We start from the raw sequence: 22,239 nt of genomic DNA, 5'->3' as shown, positions 1-22,239 counted from the left end.
CAGCATGGGCAGAGCCTTCTGTACCTTCCCTGTCAACCTCAGCAATCCCAAGACGCTGGTGTCCAGCATCGTCCTTGGAACTTCAGTGGCGCTGAAATCCTGGCTCGACTCTGCACTGGCTGCGTGACCTCGAGCGTGTCCCTTCATTTCTCGAAAGCTGGGTTTCTCTATCTGCCAGGTGGGGATCGTATTAGAGCCAACTTCATGAAGTGATCGCGAGGGTTAGTTAAAGTGTGCTTTGGAGCTTAGCTGGAATCCAGTAAGTGGCTATAATGATAATGAGTCATATTAACAGTAAAAACTTATTACAGAGGAACTGGCTCTGGCTGACGGGCGGTCAGGAGCTGTGAGCCTCGGCTCAGGCCACCATGGAGGTGGACTCATGAAGAGAAATGAACCTTCTAATAGCTTTTAAGCTGCCTTCGAGAAGCTCTGCTTCTTTTGGGGCAAGTTCTGCAGAGGAAGTTCAAGGGAGGGGAGGCTGCTGGGCAGGGGACCGCACTGGCTGCTGGGCGGCAGGTGAAGGTGAGTTCTCAGGTCCCCCGGTGCCAGGGCAACCTCGTCACAGGGAGGCTCTTGCTCTGCGGTGGGTCAGGAACTGAGGTCTTCATTGATGACCTCCCTCTCTCCTCCATCTGGGGATGGAATGCCCTGGGTCTAGTGGGGAAGCTGTCCTAAGTGCAGAAGCCATGATGCAGCCAGCTGTGTTTGCCGTCTTGTGGGAAGTGCATGACACCCCCCTGAGTCATGGAACATCAGCTGTCTGATGAACTCGGGAGAACTCCAGAGCCCCTTCTTTGGTTTTTCACTGAAAAAGAGATGGAAGTCCAGAGGGGATGTGTGTCTCATCCAAGGATACACAAGACACACAGTGGCAGGGATAGAACTTGAACTTGGTTCTCTAGAAGCAAGATCGAGACCATGTTTTTGCCACCTTGGGGGTCAGCGTAGGACCCAGAGGAGGAGACAGAATGTGGAGTGGGGTTAATATCAACATTTCTCTTATAAGGTCATTGGAGGATTGAATGAGAGGACACATATAAAATGCTGAGCAGGGGCTGGCATAGCATGAGCAGTTGCTGTGATCGACACTGGGGTTGAGGGGTACAGACCTGGCTTCAGTCTCTGCTCAACCATCCCCTAGCTGGGCCCTCATGTGAGCTGATTCCCTTGCTGGGCCTCCGTTTCCTCATCTGTACGATAGAGCCCAGTATGCAGTTCTGGTCTTAACAAACCAACCCCTGAGCAGAAAGTGGCTGCCTTTGTGGTGTAGACAGAGGAGCACAGGGCAGTTCCTGCCACCACTGTGCCAAAACACCTTCCCTTCTAGCTTTTTCCTCCGTGGCTAAAACCGTACCGTTCCTCCTGCGGATTAAAAGTCACGAAAATGCAAATAGGCCGAGCGCAAGGTTACGGTCTTACGGAGACTTGAAATGGCTAATTGAATATTTCTACTTCCTTTGTCAGACCCTGAGGGAGTGGAATGCTGGAAGGATAAGTTTTAATGAGGGAAGTTTCTGGAAGATAGGGCATCTCTGTTGACTCATTTCCTGAGTCAATGTACAGGGTGTCCGGGCACTAAAAAGGCATCGTGTGCAGGAAGGAAGGTGGCGGGGTGGGAATCAGCCTCTGTCAGCGGGGCTGGCCTGAGGGCTGAGTCTCACCCAATTAAATGAAGGTTTACGAGGCCGTGAGGTGCAAGATGCTTTGGTGGAGCTGAGTGAAGTGGGGGAGGACAGAGTATTAATTGGCCGCCTACTGTGTTCCAGGCATGACGCCAGGTCCTTCCCCTGAGTCAGCTCCTTGAACCCTCCCGAAGCCCTGGGGAAGAGGAGTGATTGTCTGCGTTTCAAGATGAGGGAACCGAGGCTCCAGTTTCTTGCTAAAACCACAGATGATGGAAGAGGAGCCAGAATTCAGCCCCCAAAGGCCCTGCTGTGCCCCCTCCTTACATAGGACCGCGATTCCATGGACTACACCGCCCCAGGGCCTGGTCTCTGGGCTCACAGCTCAGTGATCCTTTGGGGGTGGGGTGAGGCAGAATATTATGAAACATCACCTTCTTGTGGGTGCCTGAAAATCTCAATGTGCCCCTTCCCCCACCTGGCTCAGGTGACCTGCCAGGGGGCCCAGGAATACTCCCCCTTGTCTGCTGCCTGGATCTCTCAGACCTGGGTAGCCTGCCAGCCAAGGAGGTAGAGCTGTGACAAGGCCTCTTATTCTGTGTGCTCGAGGGTTGAGTCTATTTGAGTTCATAATGGAATTGCTCTTCCCTGCTGAAATGCTAATGAGAACACTGGAGCAAAGTGACAGAAAGGGAAGCCCCATGGAACCAACTCAAGAGGAAACTGCTTCACTGAGATGCTCCAGCGTTCCTGTGAGGTCAGGGGACATGAACTGTTAGTTATCGTGGGCGTCTCTGGGTCAGGCTCCACGTTCACTTTGTCTCACTGTTTATACTTCGGGTTGGAGGCTCAAAGGTCCCCTGGGAGGGGCCTAGGGAGATAAGACCACTGCTCGACAACAGTTCCCCTGTTGTTCTGGCCACTCTTTCTGCCCTTTAGGGAAGCAGCAAAGCACGATGCTTTGAATCCCAGCTCCTCAGCTTACAAGCTTATGGCCCCAGGCAAGATATGCAGCCTTGCTGTACCTCAGTTTTCTCATCTGTGAAATGGGGCTCACGCACCCACCTGTAGAAGGTGGCAACAACGTGCTAGGTTCTGAGCCTGGCCCGTGGCAGAGCTTAGCAAATGGTTATGGTAGCTTGATAACCCCACCTTATAACTGTGTCTGGAGGGGGAAGGAGGAGGGAAAGGAGGGAGATGCCGGCTGACTCTTGCATCCTTGGAAACAAAAAGGGGCGCTTTGGGGCCATGGGTCACAAGGCCACAGGATGGGGAGGAGTATTTACAAGAGAGATGCAATGTTTGCCTGATGCTTCCGAGGCCTAAAGGGGACTCTTCTCAGGCCTAACATTCAGAGAGAATCTAAATGAACTACAGGCTGAATCCGCCTTGTGCCTGACCCTCTGTTAGTGACAGGATACACCGTCCTTCAGGCAGGTGCTGGAGATGGTCACACATTTTCATTAAGGCTTTTTTTTTTGGCTCCTGTGATGCTTTGGAACGGCTTGGCCACTCCCTGCATCCTTTTGGTCCACGGATTTATTTCCGTGCGATCTTTAACGCACGGTCCTATGACAGAGTTGGTGCTAGACCGGGGTTTACAGGGAGAAGTAAGAAGTCAGTGTGTGTCAAAGCAGACATCACAAGATGATGTCAGAAAGTGCCCCGCCTCAGTCCCTTTGGTCATATGGTTGTCATGGCAATGAGAGGAGGCTGGAGAACATGATGTCATATTGGAACCTATAAACTCTTGGTAAATGTGCCTTTCCTAGAGTTGGGCTGCGTACTGATGTTCCCTGACTTCCTGGTCACGGGCCATTAATACATGGGGACTATAATCTCCCAAGATGCTCTGAGCTGACTGCCCCCCTGTGACTACAGGCATCACATCTACCGGGTGACGTGGGATCACAGATGTGATCAGGGGTCACGTCTCCTGGAGAGCGGAACCAGGTGCTCATCAGCCCCCACCTCCAAGCTTCCTGGTGTGGTGGAGGGTCACAGGAGTCCCTGCTGGTAGATTCCAGCACTGCCACGAACTCCCATCTAGTCTTGAGCAGGTCACAGCACCTCTCTGAAGCCTGTCACCTTATCCGTAAAAGGAGGCAACGATTCCTTCTCACTCAGCTTCCTTCACAGGGAGGAGGAGAAAATGAAACAAGGGATGTGACAGCACTTTGCTGACGATGACATATGATATCAGTGTGAAGGGCTGCTGTTATGACCATCACTCTGTTTCACCCGGCCTGGGATTCAGTCCCAGGGTTGGCTTCTCAAGTCTATTTCGATGGTTCGGGATGTTTCCTCAAACTGGAATCTCTCCACCCGATCTAAGCATTCTGGGAGGACTCACCCCAAAAGACCTGCCCTGCCCTTTCTCTTTCTGGAAAGCTGAAATCAGCAACAGAGAAGGAAAAGGAGCGAGAAGGCAGTAGACAGGATGAGATACCTAGACCACTGCAGAGCTGTCCTGGGCAAAGCCCGAAGATCTTGGTTAATATAAACCCATCAGACCTTCCCAAGCATCTCACCACCTGCCTGGGGATCACTGTCTCCCTGGCGTTTGGCTTAGCTGGGGACTCTTGTACCAACAGCAGTGGGCTGTAAGACTCCTTAGAAACTCATGGAGTTCTGTCTTTCCCCAGCTAACTGAAAGTCTGATCCCTTGGCCCATGGCAGGGTCTCAGCAACGGGCCGCGAGCTTCCAAAATCCCACATCCCGCGTGGAGACCTTGATTCATAAGCTATGACCATCATGTGGAAAAAAACAGCATCAAGGGAAAAGGTCCGAACAGGGAGACGGGTCTGGGGTCTGGTACTGGCATTGCCTCTTGGTTCCCTGGCTGAGCAGCCTCAGAGGTAAAATGAGGAGGCTGGACTGAGTCCATTTCCTTCTTCCTTGTCCTGACATCAGGAGGACTGCTTTCATCTGGTTCCTGAAGGAGTCTCTGACCTCCCAATGACCTAAGAACCCACGCTATTTGTGCCCCGTTGAAACATCCCTAGTGCTCACCCACTAATCCTAGACAGTCGTCAACATACCTCCCACCTCATGGGGGGTCAAGGGTTTAATCAGTCACACAAATGTTATTCACGCTGGCTAATGTTTAGCTAGAGCTGCCCCTCCAGGGCTCGGAAGATCTTAAGACTGTTACAGATCACATGGCTCCAGAAGGGAGGTAAAGGAAGGTGGAAAATTCTGAGAAGAAAAGCCTTTTTCCTGCACCTGTTGATTCATGGCTCATGGAATAGGGTTCTTGTCAAAACCACCTCAGCTTGCATAAAATGCATGAAAATGTAGATTCCCGGGCTCTGCCAGCAAATTCTGGTCCTGTAGGTCTGAGCTGGGGATGAGGTATCTGCATGTTACAAGAGCACCGATGATTCTGCTGCAGGGTCTATGAGAACTGCTTGGGTATCAGCCTGCCAACGGGCGAGGGCAGTCCAGGGCACCTGGACCCTGCGACAGATGCACAATTTTCTCCCACCTGCATAACATGGGGTGTGGCTCAGCTGTTCCCTGAGGCCCCATATAGTTTGGGGGTTGAGCACTCAGGCCTGACGCAGAGAGCCTCAGGTTCAAATCTGGCATCTGTTAACAAAATGAGCTGACCGTTAGCTAGACTGACCAAGAGTTAAAAAGGGCAATGACTCAAATTAGTAAAACTAGGAATGAAAGAGGGGATAAATCTACATAAATAAGAGGGATTACAAGGAAATGATTATATGATCAATTGTATGCTAACAAAATAGCTAACTTAGATGAAATGGACAAATTCTTAGAAAGATATAAACTATACACACTACTATACATAAAATAGATAACCAACAAGGACCTACTGTATAGCACAGGGAACTATACTCAATATTTTATAATAATCTATAAGGGAAAAGAATCTGAAAAAGAATGAACATATAGATATAGATATAGATATACACACACACACATATATATGTGTATATATGTATAGAAATGAATTGCTGTGGTGTACACCTGAAACTAACTCGATACTGTAAATCAGCTATACTGCAATTCAAAAATTTTTTTAAAAAGTAAGAACCTAAAAAAAGATATAAACTACTGAAACTGACTCAAGAAGAAACAGAAAATCTAAATAGACCTACAATGAGTAAAGAGTTTGGATTAGTAATAATAATAACAATAATAATAAACTTCCCACAAAGAAAAACCCAGGACCAGATGGCTTCACTGGTGAATTCTACCAAATGTTTAAAGAATAATGAACAGCAATCCTTCACAAACTCTTCCCAAAAACAGAAGATGAGGGAAAACTTCCCAACTCATTCTATGAGACCAATTTTACTCTGATACCAAAACCAGACAAAAATATCACAAGAAAAGAAAACTACAGACCAATATCCCTTGTAAATACTGATGCAAAATTCCTCAACAAAATACTAGCAAACCTAATCCAGCAACATATAAAAAGATTATACACCACGACCGACTGGGATTTATCCTAGGAATGCAAGGTTGGTTCAACCTCTGAAAATCAATTGCATAATATATCACATTAATAGAATAAAGGACAAATCCGGGCTCTGCCATTTACTAGCTGTTTGACCTTAGGCATGTACTTTGGCTCCTTCAAACAATTTTCTCCATCTATAAAGGAGGGACAGTGAAACATTTCTTAGCATTGTCATGTGGATAGAATTAGTGCCCATGGCATGTGCTCAATAAATGGTCATCTAACCCTAACCACAATCATTGTAAAAGGAGAGAGTGCCTTGGGAGTCCATCTGTTCACGTGTTTATTCTCTGGCCACTTTTCAGATGAGGAGCCTGGGGTAGGTGGGCCAACATGGTCTGCTCACCTAGATGGTAAAAACCACTAAGACGCCCATCCCTGTCTCCAAACCTTCGTCCCCATAGTCAGCCCTGCCTGGAACAGCCATCTCAACCTCTTAGGCCAGTGCGAATCCTCCCCAGCTCAAACCCCACCCTCCCATGGCCTTCCTCATACACGCTGGTCACTCTCCCTTCTCTAAATGCCCGTTTTAACCACGCACTTTATTCAAAACCTGACTGCTCCTCTATCTCTTTCTACTCTATGACGTTCAGGCCAAAGCACTGCACTTCTCTGGGCCTCAGTTTCTGGATCTGCCAAAGGAGACCGCTGTGTTGCAAAGGAACAGGTGGCATCCAGGAAGGAGGGGCCGGGACCATCCACTTCCAAAAGCTGCGAGCTGCAGCCAGCAGCCCACACTCACTTGGCCGGGTGGAAGATGGCACTCATCTCCTCCGCCAGGTGCCTCCGGAGAATGTGCTTCCCGCTGGGGATGCCCAGGGCCGTGGCCATGGCCTCAGCGTTGAACGTGGGTTCCAGCACCAGCACGGCTCCATGGACACCACTGTTGGTCAGGTTGTCTGCATACTCCTGAGGGCAAGACATGAGGCCGGTGAGCCACCCTGCTGGCCTGAGGGGTCTCCACCTCCACTGGGGATGTGGCCCCAACAGCAAGGGCTTGACCTCTGGGGACCAGTTCATTTAATACTGAGAGGGAACCCCACCCCACTCTTTTAGGGCCATGAGAGCAGCGACTGGACTATTTTGTCAGTGACATACCCAGACCAAGGCAGGCAACCCACAAATGCTTGTTGAGGGAGAAGATGGGTGTGGATTCAATCCCACCCTGGCTTCAGAGAGCGAGAATGGCTCAGCATTCCCTCCCCCCCATGAGATCGGGGTGCTGCTGGGGGGATGGCAGGAGCGGGGAATAGTTCCCTCCTCTTGACTGACAGGAGGCAGGTTATTCTTGCCAGCCTGGGAGACGATGCCTCAGCCCACGCAAAAATGGAGACTGATTTGCACACACACAGACATGCATGGGATTTGCCCAAGAGTCACCCCCAGCCCCGCCATCTCCCCTCACCTTCAGGTCAATATCTCGCACCCACTTGAGCACCCGCTGGTTGGTCCAGACCACGGGGTCTATGTTCTGCGTCTCGCAGCGAGCCCGGCGCTCCTGGAGGGCCTGTTGGGGTGGGGAGGGTGGGTCAGCCGGGGGGATGAGGCTCCACGGTGCTGGCAGGGACCTCAGCATGCTGATGTGAGGCTCCTGGCCAGGCCATCCACGGCTGCTCTGGCCACGTCGATCCTTTCATTCTGGAAAATGGGGAGAAGCCCACTTCCGGGGTGAAGGAGCCTGGAGGCAGAGCCGCCTGCATCTGGAGGCTGGGGCTGCCTGGGACCCACGGCGGCTGCCTGGACGTGCATCCCAGCCCCCTGCTCACCTGACTTGGAGCAGGTGCTCGATGCGTGTTTGTGGAGGGACGTCCCCAGATGAGGCCGCCCATTTCCACACTTTACCGCCATGATCGGCCCACTCGTCACCTCCTGCACCAGACTGGGGCTCCTGGGGGCAGGGCCTGTGTCCTCATCACTTCCTGTGCCCAGGGCTCTGCGTTGGGTGTTTGAGAAGGCCGTGAAGACCCCTCTTCTGTCCCTCTCCTCCCACCCCTGAATTGCTTGTGCTCTGACGGTGCTCTAAGAAAAGTAAGCCCTCTGCACTCAGCCCCACAGACCCCAGCAGCCTGGGGCCCCTCCCTCAGGGGACTATTTGGGGAGAGGTGCCGGTAGGCCTCGGAGGAGCTGAAGTAGATGCCCTGGGCTCTCTGGCTTGGCAGCACTCAGAAGAGGGGCACTCAGAGTCCAAACTCTATATGCCCTACAGTCCGCCAGCTACCTGTCTGCACTCCCGTTCACCCTCCCACCTCAAACCCAGCATGGGAACCACACAGGACTCTCAGATCTTCTGCTGCCACAGATCTGTCCTCTGGGCCTTAGTCTAGGCTGTTTCCTCTCTGGGCTGCTTTCCCCCTCATACCTTCTATTGACTGATCCCTGAAATTCCTCCTCCAGGTCTCACTTTAGGTGTCACTACCTCTGGGACGGCTTCTCTGATCCCTCTGGAAGCTTCTCCTTTGGGTTTTCAGAAAACCCTGGGCTTCTCTCATTGGGACAACCTTCCACGATATTGTGACCACAAGCTTCTTCGTGGTTTCCCCTGATAAGCAGTGAGTTCTTGGAGGATGAGTGTTTCCCGTTTCCCCTGAATTGAGCACAGGGTTTGGCCCATCCCCAATAAGCAACTGTTTAAAGGAGGGAGGGAGAGAGGAAGGGATGGATGGGTGCATGGACGGATGGACAGGTAGAAGGATGGATGGACGGATAGACAGTTGTGTGGGCAGATGAACAGGTGGTTGGATGGACAGACAGTGGATGCGGAGAGGAAAGCGGGGCTGTGGAAGGTGTCCCCCCAACCCGCTTCTCACCTCCCTGCTGAAGTTCACTTGGTACAGCAGCTCGATTCCCAGGAGGATGCTGATCTGGTGGAACTTCTTGGACACATTCAGGTGCTTCTCCAGGTCCCGCTTCATCAGGGAGTTCAGCATCCGCCCATCGACCAGGTGGTTTTGGAAGGCCTGGGAGTACTGGGACAGGCCGATGTCATTCAGCCAGGCCTTGGCCACCCAGTGATGGTCCAGGTCAGCGGCCTTGGACAGGCTGGTGGGGAGAGACACAGCCGGAGAGAGGGATGGGTGGGGAAAGGTGGCAGAAACAGAGGGACAGGGAGAAATGGGGCAGAGATGAGCAGAGATGAAGAATGAGAAGCAAAACAATGGCGGGGAGGGGACACAGACATAGAAATGAACAGGGATGGAGTGGAGAGACAGAGAGGAAGAAAGACAGAGGGCAGAGGTGGGGAGAGGTGGATGGAGGGGAGAGAGGAGGAGACAGGGAGAAACACAGGGAGAGGGGGACAGAGACATAGGAGAGAGACACAGACACAGAGGAGACAGAGAGAAATAGACAGAGAGAGAGGCAGACAGACACAGAGACAGAGACAGAGGGAGAGACAGAAACAGAGAGCAAGCCCCAGAGAACAAAAAAGGGATCAGCAGACAGGCAGAAGGAACAAAAGAAGAGACCACGTTCAGACACACTGAGAGTGGAAAGGGACATTGACAGAGCCGCAGGGACGAATGCAGCAGTAGGCAGCACCTCTGGGGACCCCGGCGCCCCCCTCCACGCAGAGTCACACAGCAACACGTCTTGGAATCAGAAATAAACCCTACGTTTTGCGTATTCCAAGTCCTCTCTCCTCACCGCCGTATCTCAGATTTTCTGTATCCCACCCAGAACTTCACCCAGTGCCACGCGCATGCGCACGTAGTAGGCGCACAACGAATACATCTCAAAAGGATAAAAGTGTGGTCCCCTCAGATGTCATTCCCCTTCTAGCCACAGGGTGGCAGCCTCGCAGAATGAATGAGGATGGCGTCTCCCACCTGCGGAGGAACTTTGAGAAACGACCGGACGGAGGGGATGCCGGGTAGGGAGCTGCTTTGCTGAAGTGGGAGCCTTAGGGGACCGACCAAAAAGGGATCCTGATGCGAAAGAGAAAAAATGGGCTTACGGAGTGACGCCGCCCTCCTCCCCAGGCCTGGGATCTGAGCCGGCAGAGGGAGCACCCCTCACCCACTCCCCAGCTGGGGTGGGATGGAGGCTGTGAGTAGAGCACCCTACCGGCCAAGCTGGAGACCTGGGTGGGGTTTTCAACCTCATCTGACTCCGCTTCCTCCTTTCTACTCTCCACCGCTCACTCTACGCACCGTCGTCTCCCCTCGGACTTCGTCTTCTAACTGGTCTCCCTGCCTCTGGGGCCCCTCCAGGCCTTTCCCTAGGATGGAGATAGCGGATCGCGCCCCTCCCCTCCTGCTGGTGTCCTCGAAGGCTCCTAGTTTCCTTCCTCCGCTCCAAGGATGTGTATTGAGCAGCTACTTAGCTCCGTGCTGGGTAGATGCGGCCTTACAATGGGCACATCTCCCATTCACCCTTCCCTTCACCACCCCTACACTCTCCCGTCTGGGGCTGACCTCCATTTCCAGGGCTCTGGATCACATCTGTTAACAGGGACTTGCAAGTTCACATCTCTCCTCACTCGCCTCTTCTGAGCCCCGGATTCTAACCAGCTGCCCTCTTGACCTCTCCTCCTGGCACGGGCATCTCAAATTTAACAGGCTCCAAATGAAATGCCGGTCCTCTCTCCCATCTCCCCATCCTCACTTGCCCCGCCTCTCCCCTCCCTCACTCTGTCCATCTATCAATCACTCTGGTCAGTGTGTCCGTCCCCTTGTTTCGTTTTCTGGGGTCAAGCCATGGCCACCTCTGGCATAGATTTCTGCAGCTGCCTCCTGACTGCCCCCCCCACCCCTTGCCCCTTCTAATCCACTTTCCCCGTGGCTGCCAGATGGCAGCTTTTAAATACATCCATCAGATCATGTCACTCTTCTACTTAAAAGCCCCTCTTAGAGGAATCTTCAGTGCATATTACTAAGTGAAAGAAGCCAATCTGAAAAGGCTACATACTGTATGATTTCAACTATATGACATTCTGGAAAAGGCAAAACTACGGAGACAGCAAAAAGACCAGTGCTTTCCAGGGTTTGGAGGAGAAGGAGGGGTGAAAAGGTAGAGCACAGAGGATTTTTAGGGCGGTGAAACTATTCAGTACGGTACTGTAATGATGGACGCACTCCATTATATGTTTGTCCGAATCCATAGAACGTACAGCACCAAGAGTGAACCCTAATGTAAACTATGGACTCTGGGTAACAATGATGTGTCACTGTAGGTTCAGCTGAAACATCTGGAGGGCGATGTTGATAATGGGAGGCAATGCACCTGTGAGGGCAGGCGGTTTACGGGACATCTCTGTAGCTTCCCCTCAGTTTTGCTGTGAAACTAAAACTGCTCTAAAAAATAAAGTCTTTAAAAATGAGGGAGGAAACAGAGACTTTTTTAAACAAGCAAAATTGAAAGAATTCATCATCAGAGGAAAGAACTACAAGAAATGTCAAAGGAATTTCTTCGAGAGGAAAGAAAATAATAACCACATGGAAATTTGGACTACACAAAAGAATAAAGAGAACTCCTAAAACTCAACAAAACAGACAAACAACCCAATTCAGAAATGGGCAAAGGACTTGAATAAACATTTCTCCAAAGAAGACATAAGAATGGCTAATAGGCATAGCACAGGGAGATCAGCTCGGTGCTTTGTGACCGCCTGGAGGGGTGGGATAGGGAGGGTGGGATAGGGAGGGTGGGAGGGAGGGAGACGCAAGAGGGAAGAGATATGGGAACATATGTACATGTATAACTGATTCACTTTGTTATAAATCAGAAACTAACACACCATTGTAAAGCAATTATACCCCAATAAAGATGTTAAAAAAATAAATTTAAAAAAAAAAAAAAAAAAAGAATGGCTAATAGGCCCATGAAAAGATGCTCAATATCACTAATCATGAGGGAAATGCAAATCAAAACTGTGATAAAATACCACTCCATGCCCATTAGGATGGCTACTATCAAAAACCCAGAAAACAAGTGTCGGCAAGGAGGTGGAGAAATTGGAACCCTTGTGCACTGTTGGTGAGGATGTACAATGGTATAACTGCTGTGGAAAACAGTAGGACTGTTCCTCAGAAGATGAAAAATAGAATGATCGTATGATGCGGCAATTCCACTTCTGAATATATATCCCGAAGTATTGAAATCAGGGTCTTGAAGAGATATTTGTACATCCAGGTTCATTGCAGCAATACGCACAAGAGCTAAAATGTAGAAACAACCCAAGTGTCCACTGATGGATGAACAGATAAGCAAAAGGGGCCACATACATAAAAGGGAATGTTTTTCAGCCTTAAAAAGGAAATTCTCTCATATGCTACAACATGGATGAATCTTGAGGACATTATGCTAAGTGAAATAAGCCAGTCACAAAAAGACAAATACTCTGTGATTCCACTTATGTGAGGAACTTAGGGGTAGTCAGATTCCTAGAGAAAGTAGAATGGTGGATGCAGGTATCCTGGGGGGAGGGGAGAATGGAGAGTTAGCGTTAATGGGTACAGTTTCAGTTTTACAAGATGAAAAGAGTGATTGGGAGGGGGCTTCCCCGGTGGCGCAGTGGTTGAGAGTCCGCCTGCTGATGCAGGGGCACGGGTTCATGCCGCGGTCCGGGAAGTTCCCACATGCCGCAGAACGACTAGGCCCGTGAGCCATGGCCGCTGAGCCTGCGCGTCCCGCAATGGGAGAGGCCACAACAGCGAGAGGCCCGCGTACCGCAAAGGAAAAAAAAAAAAAAAGATAATGGCCAGTTTAAAAGAAAAATAATAACCATGTATTATGGAGGATATATATATATGTATATATAGAGACATAATACAAAGGAAGGAGGAAAAAGCATGTTACACTACACACAAAGTTGTATAATATTATTTGAAGATCGTGTTAAGCTTTCTGTGTGCTGTAAACTATAGAGCAATCATTAAAAATATCACAAAAAAGTATAGCTCATAAGCCAGGAGTGGGAACACTCAATAAAAAGCCAGTAAAAGAGGGAAAAAAGAACAGAGCAGATTTGAATAAAATAAAACAAGGAAACTCTCCTGTGGCGCTCCTTTGCAGGGATAAAATCTGAAATCGGAAGTCCTCGGGGTGACCTCACAGGTCCGGGCTCCCCCTCCCACCGGGCTTGGGCTGGAAGCACTTCCGGGATGCCCTGAGGTTTTTGCTCTTCGGGTGGTGGGGGTCCCCGCCTCGCCCGGCACCAATTTCCTTCCAGCCCTGTCCAGGTTCTCCCCTCCCCTCTCCTCCCCTCCCTGTCCAGGTGTCAGCTCCCACCTCGCAGAGGCTGCCTCTGACTGTGCTGTCTGAACTTGCCCCCTGAACGGCTGCTCTGCCTCTAACAATTCCCTTCACAGCACCCATCACACATGGAACTTAACAAATGAATTATCTGCGCCCAGGGACTGTGGTCTCTAGGCTCCGAGTCAGCCTAGTGCCGAATGCCTAGCAGACATATCATGGGAAGGACTGAGGGCAGAAAGGTGGGCTCCCAGCTTCGCTCCCCTCCTCCCGCCCCTCGGCCACCCAGAACCACTGGGTCTGCCCCCAAGGGCCAGGGCCTCCCGGCCTCCTGGGCTGTTCTCCACCCTACCCTCTTCACCTGCTTAACTCCTGCAAGACTCTGTTGAGCTATGGCTCTCCCCAAAGCCTTCCGGGACCCCTGTGCTAGGTCAAGACCCTCCTTGTGTCCAGAGCCTCTTCAGAGTCCTTGCATTTGTCACACTGGGTAATTGCTGCTTGTCTGGCCAGCTGTCCACTGGACCATCAGCTCCTGGAGGGCAGGACCGGGTGTGGCATGTCTACAAATGCCCAGGCTCCCCACCTGGCTCAGAGCTAATGCCCAACAGCTTCTGGTTTAGAGTCCAGTGCAAGGAAGACAGGGCAAGGCTGGGCGAGGGGGGCACCGGCCCCAGGCTTCCCAGAGGCTGCCCAGCACCCAGCTCCTGAGCTGGAACCTTCTGGCCCAAGACAAGCTCCCTTCTGGGATGAGAAGGTGCCTGGGTGACCCGCTCCAGCCTCATCACTTCAGATGGACTCTTCCCAGGCCCAGCCGTCGTTGCTCTCTTCCCTGGGAAAGGGGCTGAAGCCTACGGTCTCTGAATCAGATGCTGTTGGGCCTTTGATGGAGACCAGAAGACTTCTTTCCCATCTGAAGGAAGGGTCTGCTCAGCGAATCAATGGTGCAACCAGACGTGGAGTGTGGGGTGGGAGGGGGCCCATTTATAATCAGCAGTATCCCTCGGCATGCTGACAATTAATGCACTCCTGCCCTTCCAAATGGTTCTCTTTCCATTAAAGTTGTCCCCATGGGGCCTCAGCTTGGCAACACTCTCCCAGCTGTTGGTGTGAGCCACTGTAAGCGCCGGAGGTGAACAAAACAGAATGATTTTAAAAGTAATTCAAACATTTTATAAAATTTTACACTGCCCCCTCCTCAAACTGGGACCAAATTAGATCCTGAAATCTGAGTTTGGGCACAGAATTTCAATGTCATCTGGGTCATTATTCAGCACAGAAAACATGAGGCCACTCTAGCTCCATCAGCCTTAGATGAAAGACCTCGTGCCTCTGTACCTCGGTTTCCTCTTCTGTAAAATGGGGCTACTCCTACTGGCCTCCTGGGCTAAAAGTGATAAGAGAAGGTAAAGTCCTTAGCACAGGGTCTGGGATGCATTCAGTGTTCCAGAAATAATAGTAGCAGGAGCTCCATCGTTGATGTTTTGAACACAAAGGCAACTTGGGAGAGTGGAAAGGGAATTGACTTTGAAGTCAGATCTTTTGTAGTGTGACTTTGTGTCTATTATTTCTCTGGCCTCACTTTTTCCACCTTTAAAATGGGGGTAAGAATGTCTATCCTGCCCTGATGTTGTGATGGTCAAATAAAATCATGTCCATAAAGTGATGGACAGGTTGTCAGGGGTTGGCAGATTTTGTTGTCAGGATTTTAGAAGTAAGGGGAGCCAGGCCCAGAGAAGGCAATGTCATGCCCAGAGTCACACAGGATGTATTCTCAAAGATGACCTCACTGGGGTTCTTATCCTAGAGTTCACAGACCCCTCAAAGTTCCGCAGGTGGGTCAGAGAGTCCCAGAATGCAAAGCTGTGAAGTTTTGTGTATTCTGAGGCAAGTTTCGGAAGCTCTTATTAGATTCTCAAAGGGGCCATGATCTCACACAGTTAAAGAGCCACTATCCTGATTTAACCCCCTTTACTTCACAGGTGGAGAAACCAAGTCCCACAGAGGGCAAGGTCACAGGGCAAGTTAGAGACAGGCCAGGATTCCTTAGGGAATGGAGCCGTCCCTGCTCTAGGAGGCCCTGGGCGTCTAATGCCCAGGCTGTGGTTTTGGAAACAGTCCTACCTATGTCTCTCATAAGTTTTCAAAATCCGTTCACATCTGGCTGCTGAGTTGAATCCATCCCTTTCCAGGTGCTACGAGGTTCTGAAGGGTCTGCTGAATTTGGGGGGAACTTGGGCAGCGATCCCACATTTTTGAGAGGTGAGGCGGGCAGCCCCACCCTGTTCAAGTAACCGTGATCATGTTGGGAATGGGAGGTGTTGGGAGGCGTTTCTAGCCTGGATGGCCCAGGATGGTGAGCTTTGGGGGACTGGGGGAAGGCACTGGGTAGGGGTGGGTGGTGAGTGTGAGGTGCTTGTGGGACCCCCAGGAGGGGAAGCTCAGCTGGGTTGCAAGCCCCTGCCCTACTCTCCCCTGCCCCCAACTCTCCACTCCTCCACCCCTCCCCCACCCCAGCCCTGCCTTCTAGGAGACCTGCAGACAGGGCCCAGCGCCTTCTGGCTTTGCTTGTTGTGAGCTGCTGCCTGAGTTTCTGATCCCATCTCATCTCTATTTCCTGTCACCTCGGAATCACTCTCCGGGACACCCAGGAATTTGCTTTGCCTGCTTCTAAACCAGCCTTCTTTCCTACCTCCAGCCCCCTCTTTTTTTTTAATCCACAAAGCTGCATCCGCAAATAATAAATCGCACACACCACCAGGTTTGATTAATTAACTGCACAAAAATGCTGGGGAAACCAGTGAAGGAGATAATTATGCAAAACCGATAGTGTCAGGTTTACCAGTTACTTCTCTCCCCCCTCCTGCACTCTGAGGACTTGGGGGAGGGGTTCTTCCCTTTTCCCTGGAGCTGCTTGGTGAAAGAGGGGCTCCCCAATAAGTCCTGCTCACAAAGGTCAGGAGAGAGGCAGGCAGGAGGGGGGTTGGGGGGGTAATGAGCAATGGGGGCAGGGCGGCCGCGCTGGGGACACACCTGATGGGCCATCTTCAGCCATTCCCAGGTGCGCTTGCCGATAGACACCCCTTCCCACCCGGCCCCAAACCAGGCCCATTTCTTCTCTTCCTCCCTGCTTTAGGCTCTTACCTGGAATGGTAAGAGCTGGGCTTTGAGGTGGGAGTAGGCAGAACACACATTTGGGTCAAATTCCCCAGATCCACTGGGGCTGCCCCACCTCCCAGACAGAGGAGTTCTGGGGGGCGTGAAGCCCCCTGACTCCTGCACCGGGGAGATCATAGGGCATTTGCGGCCTCACTGAGTTTGTTCTCCATCTTTCTACGGGGAGGGCCGGCCCAGAGTGGGGCTAGGCCGTGCTCGGGCCCCTGCCCAGTGGCGTCCCGGGCCCTGGCACTCCTCCCGCCTGGCCCAGCTCACAGCGCCCGCTCCACCCCGAGGAGGTGAGGTCTCTCGTGGGCTCTCTTCCCCCCCCCCCCCCCGCCACCCCCGGCCCCCGGGGGCCCAGGCGCCGGCTCACCTCCTGCCTGCCTCGGCGTCGCGGTAGTCCTCGATGGCCAGCCGGAGCTTGCGCCGGTGCAGGGAGCTGCACACGCCCAGGCCCAGCTCTAGGTCCTCGTCACTCAGGCTCAGCAGCACCTGCGCCGGGCAGGTGGGGACTGAGGCGTGGGGGCGGGGACCCAAGGCACCCCTCCCCTCAGTGGGCGCGCGGCCCCGGGAACGTCTCTGCAGCCGCCTCGCCTCCAGCCACTACTCCAGGAGGCTGGGCGGTGGGACCGCTGACCTGGTTGAAAGGGCCCGCTAGTCCTGCCCTGCGTCCCTCCAGCCAGGTAAGGGAAGGTTAGTCCCATTTGAAAGACAGGGAGGCTGAGGCTCAGAAGGGCTGTGTGCCTTGTTGGAGAGACACAGTGGTTTACTGGAGCCTGAACCCAGCCAGCTCCTCTAACCCAGAGGATGGGATGCTGGACGGGGCGTTCCCACGGGGGTCCGGCAGGTGCCCTACCTTCCCACTCTTGACGTTCTCCGCACAGGCCTTGACGTACATGGGCATGGCCATGACCACCTCCAGCCAGGCCTGGACGGTGCCGGCCTTCCAGTGCGACATGGGCGTGGTCCTGACCAGCTCCACCTGCTGCAGCCGGTCTGTCTGCTCCTCGCCCTCCGACAGGCTGAGGCTCTGTCGCGTGGGGCTGCACTGGCTGTCCGAGTCTGCAACACACAGGCACACAGGGCCGTGCTGGGGAGTGGGGTGAGGGGCAGGGCAAGGGCTGCAGGGGGCAGGGACTGGGCAGGCTGTGCCCCCTGAGTCTGCACCCCAGCGGATGCAGGGGGTGGGCAGGGATGTCTTTCCCCCGACACATTTCTTCTTTTCAGAATCCAAACGGCTTTTGTTTGGTTTTGCTGCCCCTCCCCCAGTCCAAAGTAATCTGTGCCCTCTAAAAGAAAATAATTTTAAAAACTTAATCCAGAAAAGAATAAAAATAAAATAGAAAGTGAAAATCACCCCAAATCCTACGCTACCCAGAGACAGCAGCTGCTAGTATTTAGTTAAATGGTCTGTGGGATACACAAATGCCTAGGCTTACAAACAAACACAGGTCCCCACGTTTACATGATGTGTTCCGTTTTGTAATATGCTGTTCTTATTTACACGACGGAGGACACCCTTCCGTCTCAGCGGAGACGGCACAGGATTCATCAAAGGGATGCTCTGAGTCTATTTCACCCGCTGCCTGTTGATGGGCCTGGGCTGTCCCTCATTTTTCACTATTGTAAACAGCGCCAAGGCAGCCATCTTCGGGCAACTGGGTGATTTATATTTTTAGGATAAATGGAGCCCCAGCTCTGTTCCTTAACACACCGAAGCCTGTTTCTGGAGTGGCCCTCACAGACAAAAACGTCTCTCCACCAGCATTTTCCAACCCCGTTCCTGAATCCATGGTCAGCTGCATCAACACTTGAGAAATATACCAAGTTCAGGTGGTGAAGAGTCAACCGAGAAGGGAAAAGAATCTTTCTCTAAAGCAGGGTTAAATGAAAACCCAAATGGATAAACTCCATACCGTGAGAGATGACAAGTATTAAAAAATAAGTCTGATTTGAAATGACCCTATATTATATTGTATATATAGTAAAACAATGGGTATGGAGAACACAAAAGTGTTATCGTTACTGAGTTTGGAAGTATGAGGTTATTTCCCTCTTGCTATAACTCTGGGTATCATCAAAGTTCCATAATAAACATGTATAACTTTGTAATGAAAAAGTTGGAAAAATTAAAAAATTAGGAAGCAGGATAAATGGTTATGGATGGGAGTTTGAATGAATGATGCTCCATTCATATGTTGGAATATAAGCAATTAATTTAAAAATCTGTCACAGGAGAATAGGTTTTTTTTTTTTTTTTTTTTTTTTTTTGCTGTACGCGGGCCTCTCACTGTTGTGGCCTCTCCCGTTGCGGAGCACAGGCTCCGGACGCACAGGCTCAGCGGCCATGGCTCACGGGCCCAGCCGCTCCGCGGCATGTGGGATCTTCCCGGACCGGGGCATGAACCCGTGTCCCCTGCATCGGCAGGCGGACCCTCAACCCCTGCGCCACCAGGGAAGCCCAGGAGAATAGTTTTGACATGGGAAAATGTTCACAATCTATTGTCAAGTGTAGAAGCACAGTACAAGATAGCGCGTACGATGTAACCCCAACCACATTAAAAAATATATATGACTATATATAATGTATAATATAATTATGTATATTACATATATATGTAATATATTACATTATACTAGGTGGTATATTACATATACCATTACATATACATATAGTATATTACATATACTAGGTAAATGTTAAAAGTCTTTATCTCTGGAAAGGGGTGATGGGTAATTGTGCATGAATGTGTGTGTGTGTGAGTGTGCACTTGTGAGTGTGACAGTGTGTGTGCATGTTTTTCTATTTCCCAAGTTTTCTGCATTGACTATATTATTTTTGAAATTGAAAAAAAACCACAGCCTAGAAATCTTACTTTTTCAAGTCACAAAACCCCTTCCCTCAATTCCCTTGCCTCCCTCTGTTGAAACACCTTGGATGACTCTTGGGAAATGGCTATACCAGCTTGGTGGCCACACACTTATCCTTCATCCCAGGTCCACTGAAACCTTTCTCCCCAACGCTTGGGGGCCTCTAACTGCCCAGCCAAGAGCCCTTCGGGGCCCACAGTCACCCGGCCTGAAAGATGCCACCCCCAGTCCAGCAGGGCACTGGGCAGAGCGATCTAACTCTGGGTGGACAGAGATGGTGCCTCGTGCCTCAGTTTCCACCCCTGCAAGTTGTCATGATGCTGCTCCCGGCCTTCTGCCTCCTTCTCTGGGCTGCCCTGCAGACTCAGTGACAGTGGGGGTGATGGGGCCTATCTGTACTGGATGAGTAGGGGTGAGAGGTCACTGCAGCATCATTATATTTCCCTTCTCAGGTGGACGGAAGGCGACCCCGCACCCCCCAGCCCGGAAAACAGCAGATGGCACAGACTATGTGCAGGTCGCTGATCTGAGCACACGTGTTGCCATGGTGCCCCGGAATGCGGAAACAGCGGCTGCCTCTGCAGCCCTGCCTGGGGGCTCCAAGACCTCGCCTGGTAAGAGAGCTAGCTGCCTGGCTAGGGCACAGACCTCAGCCTAGGGGTCCCCTCCTGCTGGAACCGTGCTCCCAAGGACAGGCTTGGCTGGCAGGGAAGCCTTTCTGATTGGGTCCTACAGGTGTTGACCACTGGCACCCAAACAGGGTGTCCTTCTTAGCTTGGAGAGAGCTGAGAACCTCTGCCTTATTCCTGTAGTGGAGTCCTGTCTCTGTTTCATGATTCTGGGAAGATGAGAGACCATGTGAGGCTGAATCTGGTTACCCCAAATCTCGAGACACAGCCCATGTTGTCCATTTGGACCAGCCCTGTGGGAAGAGACCAGGCTTTGGAGTTGAATAGACTTTGGCTTTAGGCAAATTCCTTTACCTCTTGAAGCCTCAGTTTTCCCATCTATAAAATGGGAATAATATTCAATAATAATATCTACCACCTAGGTTAGCATGACTATTGTAAATTCTGAATGTGAAGCCGTAGTAGGCACTCAGTCAAGGGTGACTGTTATTGGTAATAAAGGGCTTCTCCCCTGGTGCTTGGGCAATTTTTTTGGCTACACCTAGAATTTAGCAGTCGTTGCCTCAGTCCCTCCCTGCATTCCTGGGATGAAATGTGATTTGAGTTCAGTTCAGGTGCTTAAGGAGGGAACCCAGTCCCACCTGTTGTCAAGCCCACCTGGGCAGAAGTTCACCATCCCAGTCAGACTCCGGCCTGGCTGGGAGGGGGCACCTGTGAGGGAAGGGGCGAATTTGTGGATTCGGTGCCAAGGTGGGGGCTAAGGGTGTGTTTGCGGTGCTTGGCTATATGTCCCCAGTAAGGGAGATCAAGGGGCGTAGGACGGGGAAAGACAGGAGAGAGAGAGAATGAAAGAGAGACTCAAAGAGCAAACCTTCAGGAAGAAATAGTGTTACAGGGACACAAAAACAAGAAGATAAACAGGCTGGAGAGACTGAGTAGAGAGGGAATGACAGATAAGTGGACAAAGAGAAAAAGCAGACTTCCGGTGTGTGTGTGTGTACACACTCGTGAGTGTGTGTTTTCCTGAGCTTGGTGTGTCTTTGTGAGTGTGTGCAGGTTATTCTATAGCTAACTGGCCTCGGGCCTGTGCGGGGAGCTGGCTTTTCAGTTCACGTTGTTTATGGAGTTCAGGCTCGAGGAATGCCAGAGGCCAAGCTGGGTTCATATGAGCAAACCACACATTTTGGGTTCTGAGAAAAGACAGCTACTCACCAGCCCACCTCTTTCACCCCCTCCCCGCCCCGACCCCCAGGACTTGAACGCCAAGGAGAAGATGCTGCAGAAGGACGGAGGGTGGGGGGAGTCTTTGCGGCCATAAACCGTTAATTAAAGGCAATTTCCAAAATGTAGGCATTATGGTGCCAGATTTCATGTCTGGGATCCCATCAGTCCTGGCTTTTATTTCCCCTCTGTCTCAGCCCTGAGAGTGGGAATAACTCATGTTTACGGCCAGGAGCTCAGAGGAGGCTGGGGAGTTAGAGGGGCTGACCGAGCCCCTGGCAGACTCTGAGGCAGTGCCAGCAACAAGCAGCCACTCTGGATCCTTCCGGACACCAGGAGGGCCGTGGTGATTCTGGAAGGAGAGGGTCTCACCCTCCCAACCACCCCCGACACGCATGCACCGCAGAACCTCAGCAATGAGTCATTGAGTTCTCCCTCAAACTGGGCCTACAGAGGCAGCTGTGCTAGCCTAGCACAGGGGTTGGCAAACTACAGCCCAAGGGCCAAATCCAGCCCTCTACCTGTTTCCCTAGATAAAATTTTATTGGGACACAGCCATGCTCATTTGTTTACACATTGTCTAAGGCTGCTTTCCTGTTACAATAGCAGAGCTGAGTAGTTGTGACAGATTGGTCCCAAAAGCCTAAAATGTTTATTATCTGGCCTGTTATAGAAAATCCTTTACAGAAACCCTGAGGTTCCAAGGTGGCAATGGACTGTGAGAGACCTTGGTGTGAAGCCCAGCTCTGCTGCTTACCAGCCAGATGATCCTGGGGAAGTGTTTTCAGTTTTCTCAGCCTCGCTTTCCCCATCTGTGAAATGGGGTGATAATAATGCTACTCTCACAGGTCTGTGTGGGGATGAAAGGAGATGATGTATGATGTGGACAAAGTGCTCAGCCCGGTGTCTGGCATACAGTGTGCGCTCAGTGATTGAGCGGGACCTCTGTCCTCTGCAGGCTCATGTCCCTCACAGTCTAGACCCACTCTGTCCAGTGTAGTAGTCACAAGCCACATGTGGCCACTGAGCATTTGCAGTGTGGTTAGTCCCCGT

At 51.5% G+C, this 22,239-nt stretch overlaps 1 protein-coding gene across 3 annotated transcripts in view; it reads right to left on the bottom strand.

Moving 5' to 3' along the window:
• The window catches only part of KAZN (kazrin, periplakin interacting protein), a 1,134,217-nt gene that overhangs the window by 6,333 nt on the left and 1,105,645 nt on the right, over nt 1-22,239 (bottom strand). For all 3 annotated transcript variants that reach the window (XM_067721094.1, XM_067721083.1, XM_067721102.1), the window contains 5 exons: nt 17,322-17,527; nt 16,839-16,957; nt 8,926-9,157; nt 7,524-7,625; nt 6,861-7,027 (listed from right to left, as the gene is read on the bottom strand). In XM_067721094.1, the coding sequence (XP_067577195.1) occupies nt 6,861-7,027; nt 7,524-7,625; nt 8,926-9,157; nt 16,839-16,957; nt 17,322-17,527 (826 nt within the window). The remainder of the gene's footprint in view (nt 1-6,860; nt 7,028-7,523; nt 7,626-8,925; nt 9,158-16,838; nt 16,958-17,321; nt 17,528-22,239) is intronic.

The sequence above is a fragment of the Pseudorca crassidens genome, chromosome 2 (genome assembly GCF_039906515.1).
Source record: "Pseudorca crassidens isolate mPseCra1 chromosome 2, mPseCra1.hap1, whole genome shotgun sequence".
Taxonomy (NCBI): Eukaryota; Metazoa; Chordata; class Mammalia; order Artiodactyla; family Delphinidae; genus Pseudorca; species Pseudorca crassidens.
The sequence above is the reverse complement of the archived record's forward strand: the minus strand, read 5'-3'. Positions and strand labels throughout refer to the sequence as shown.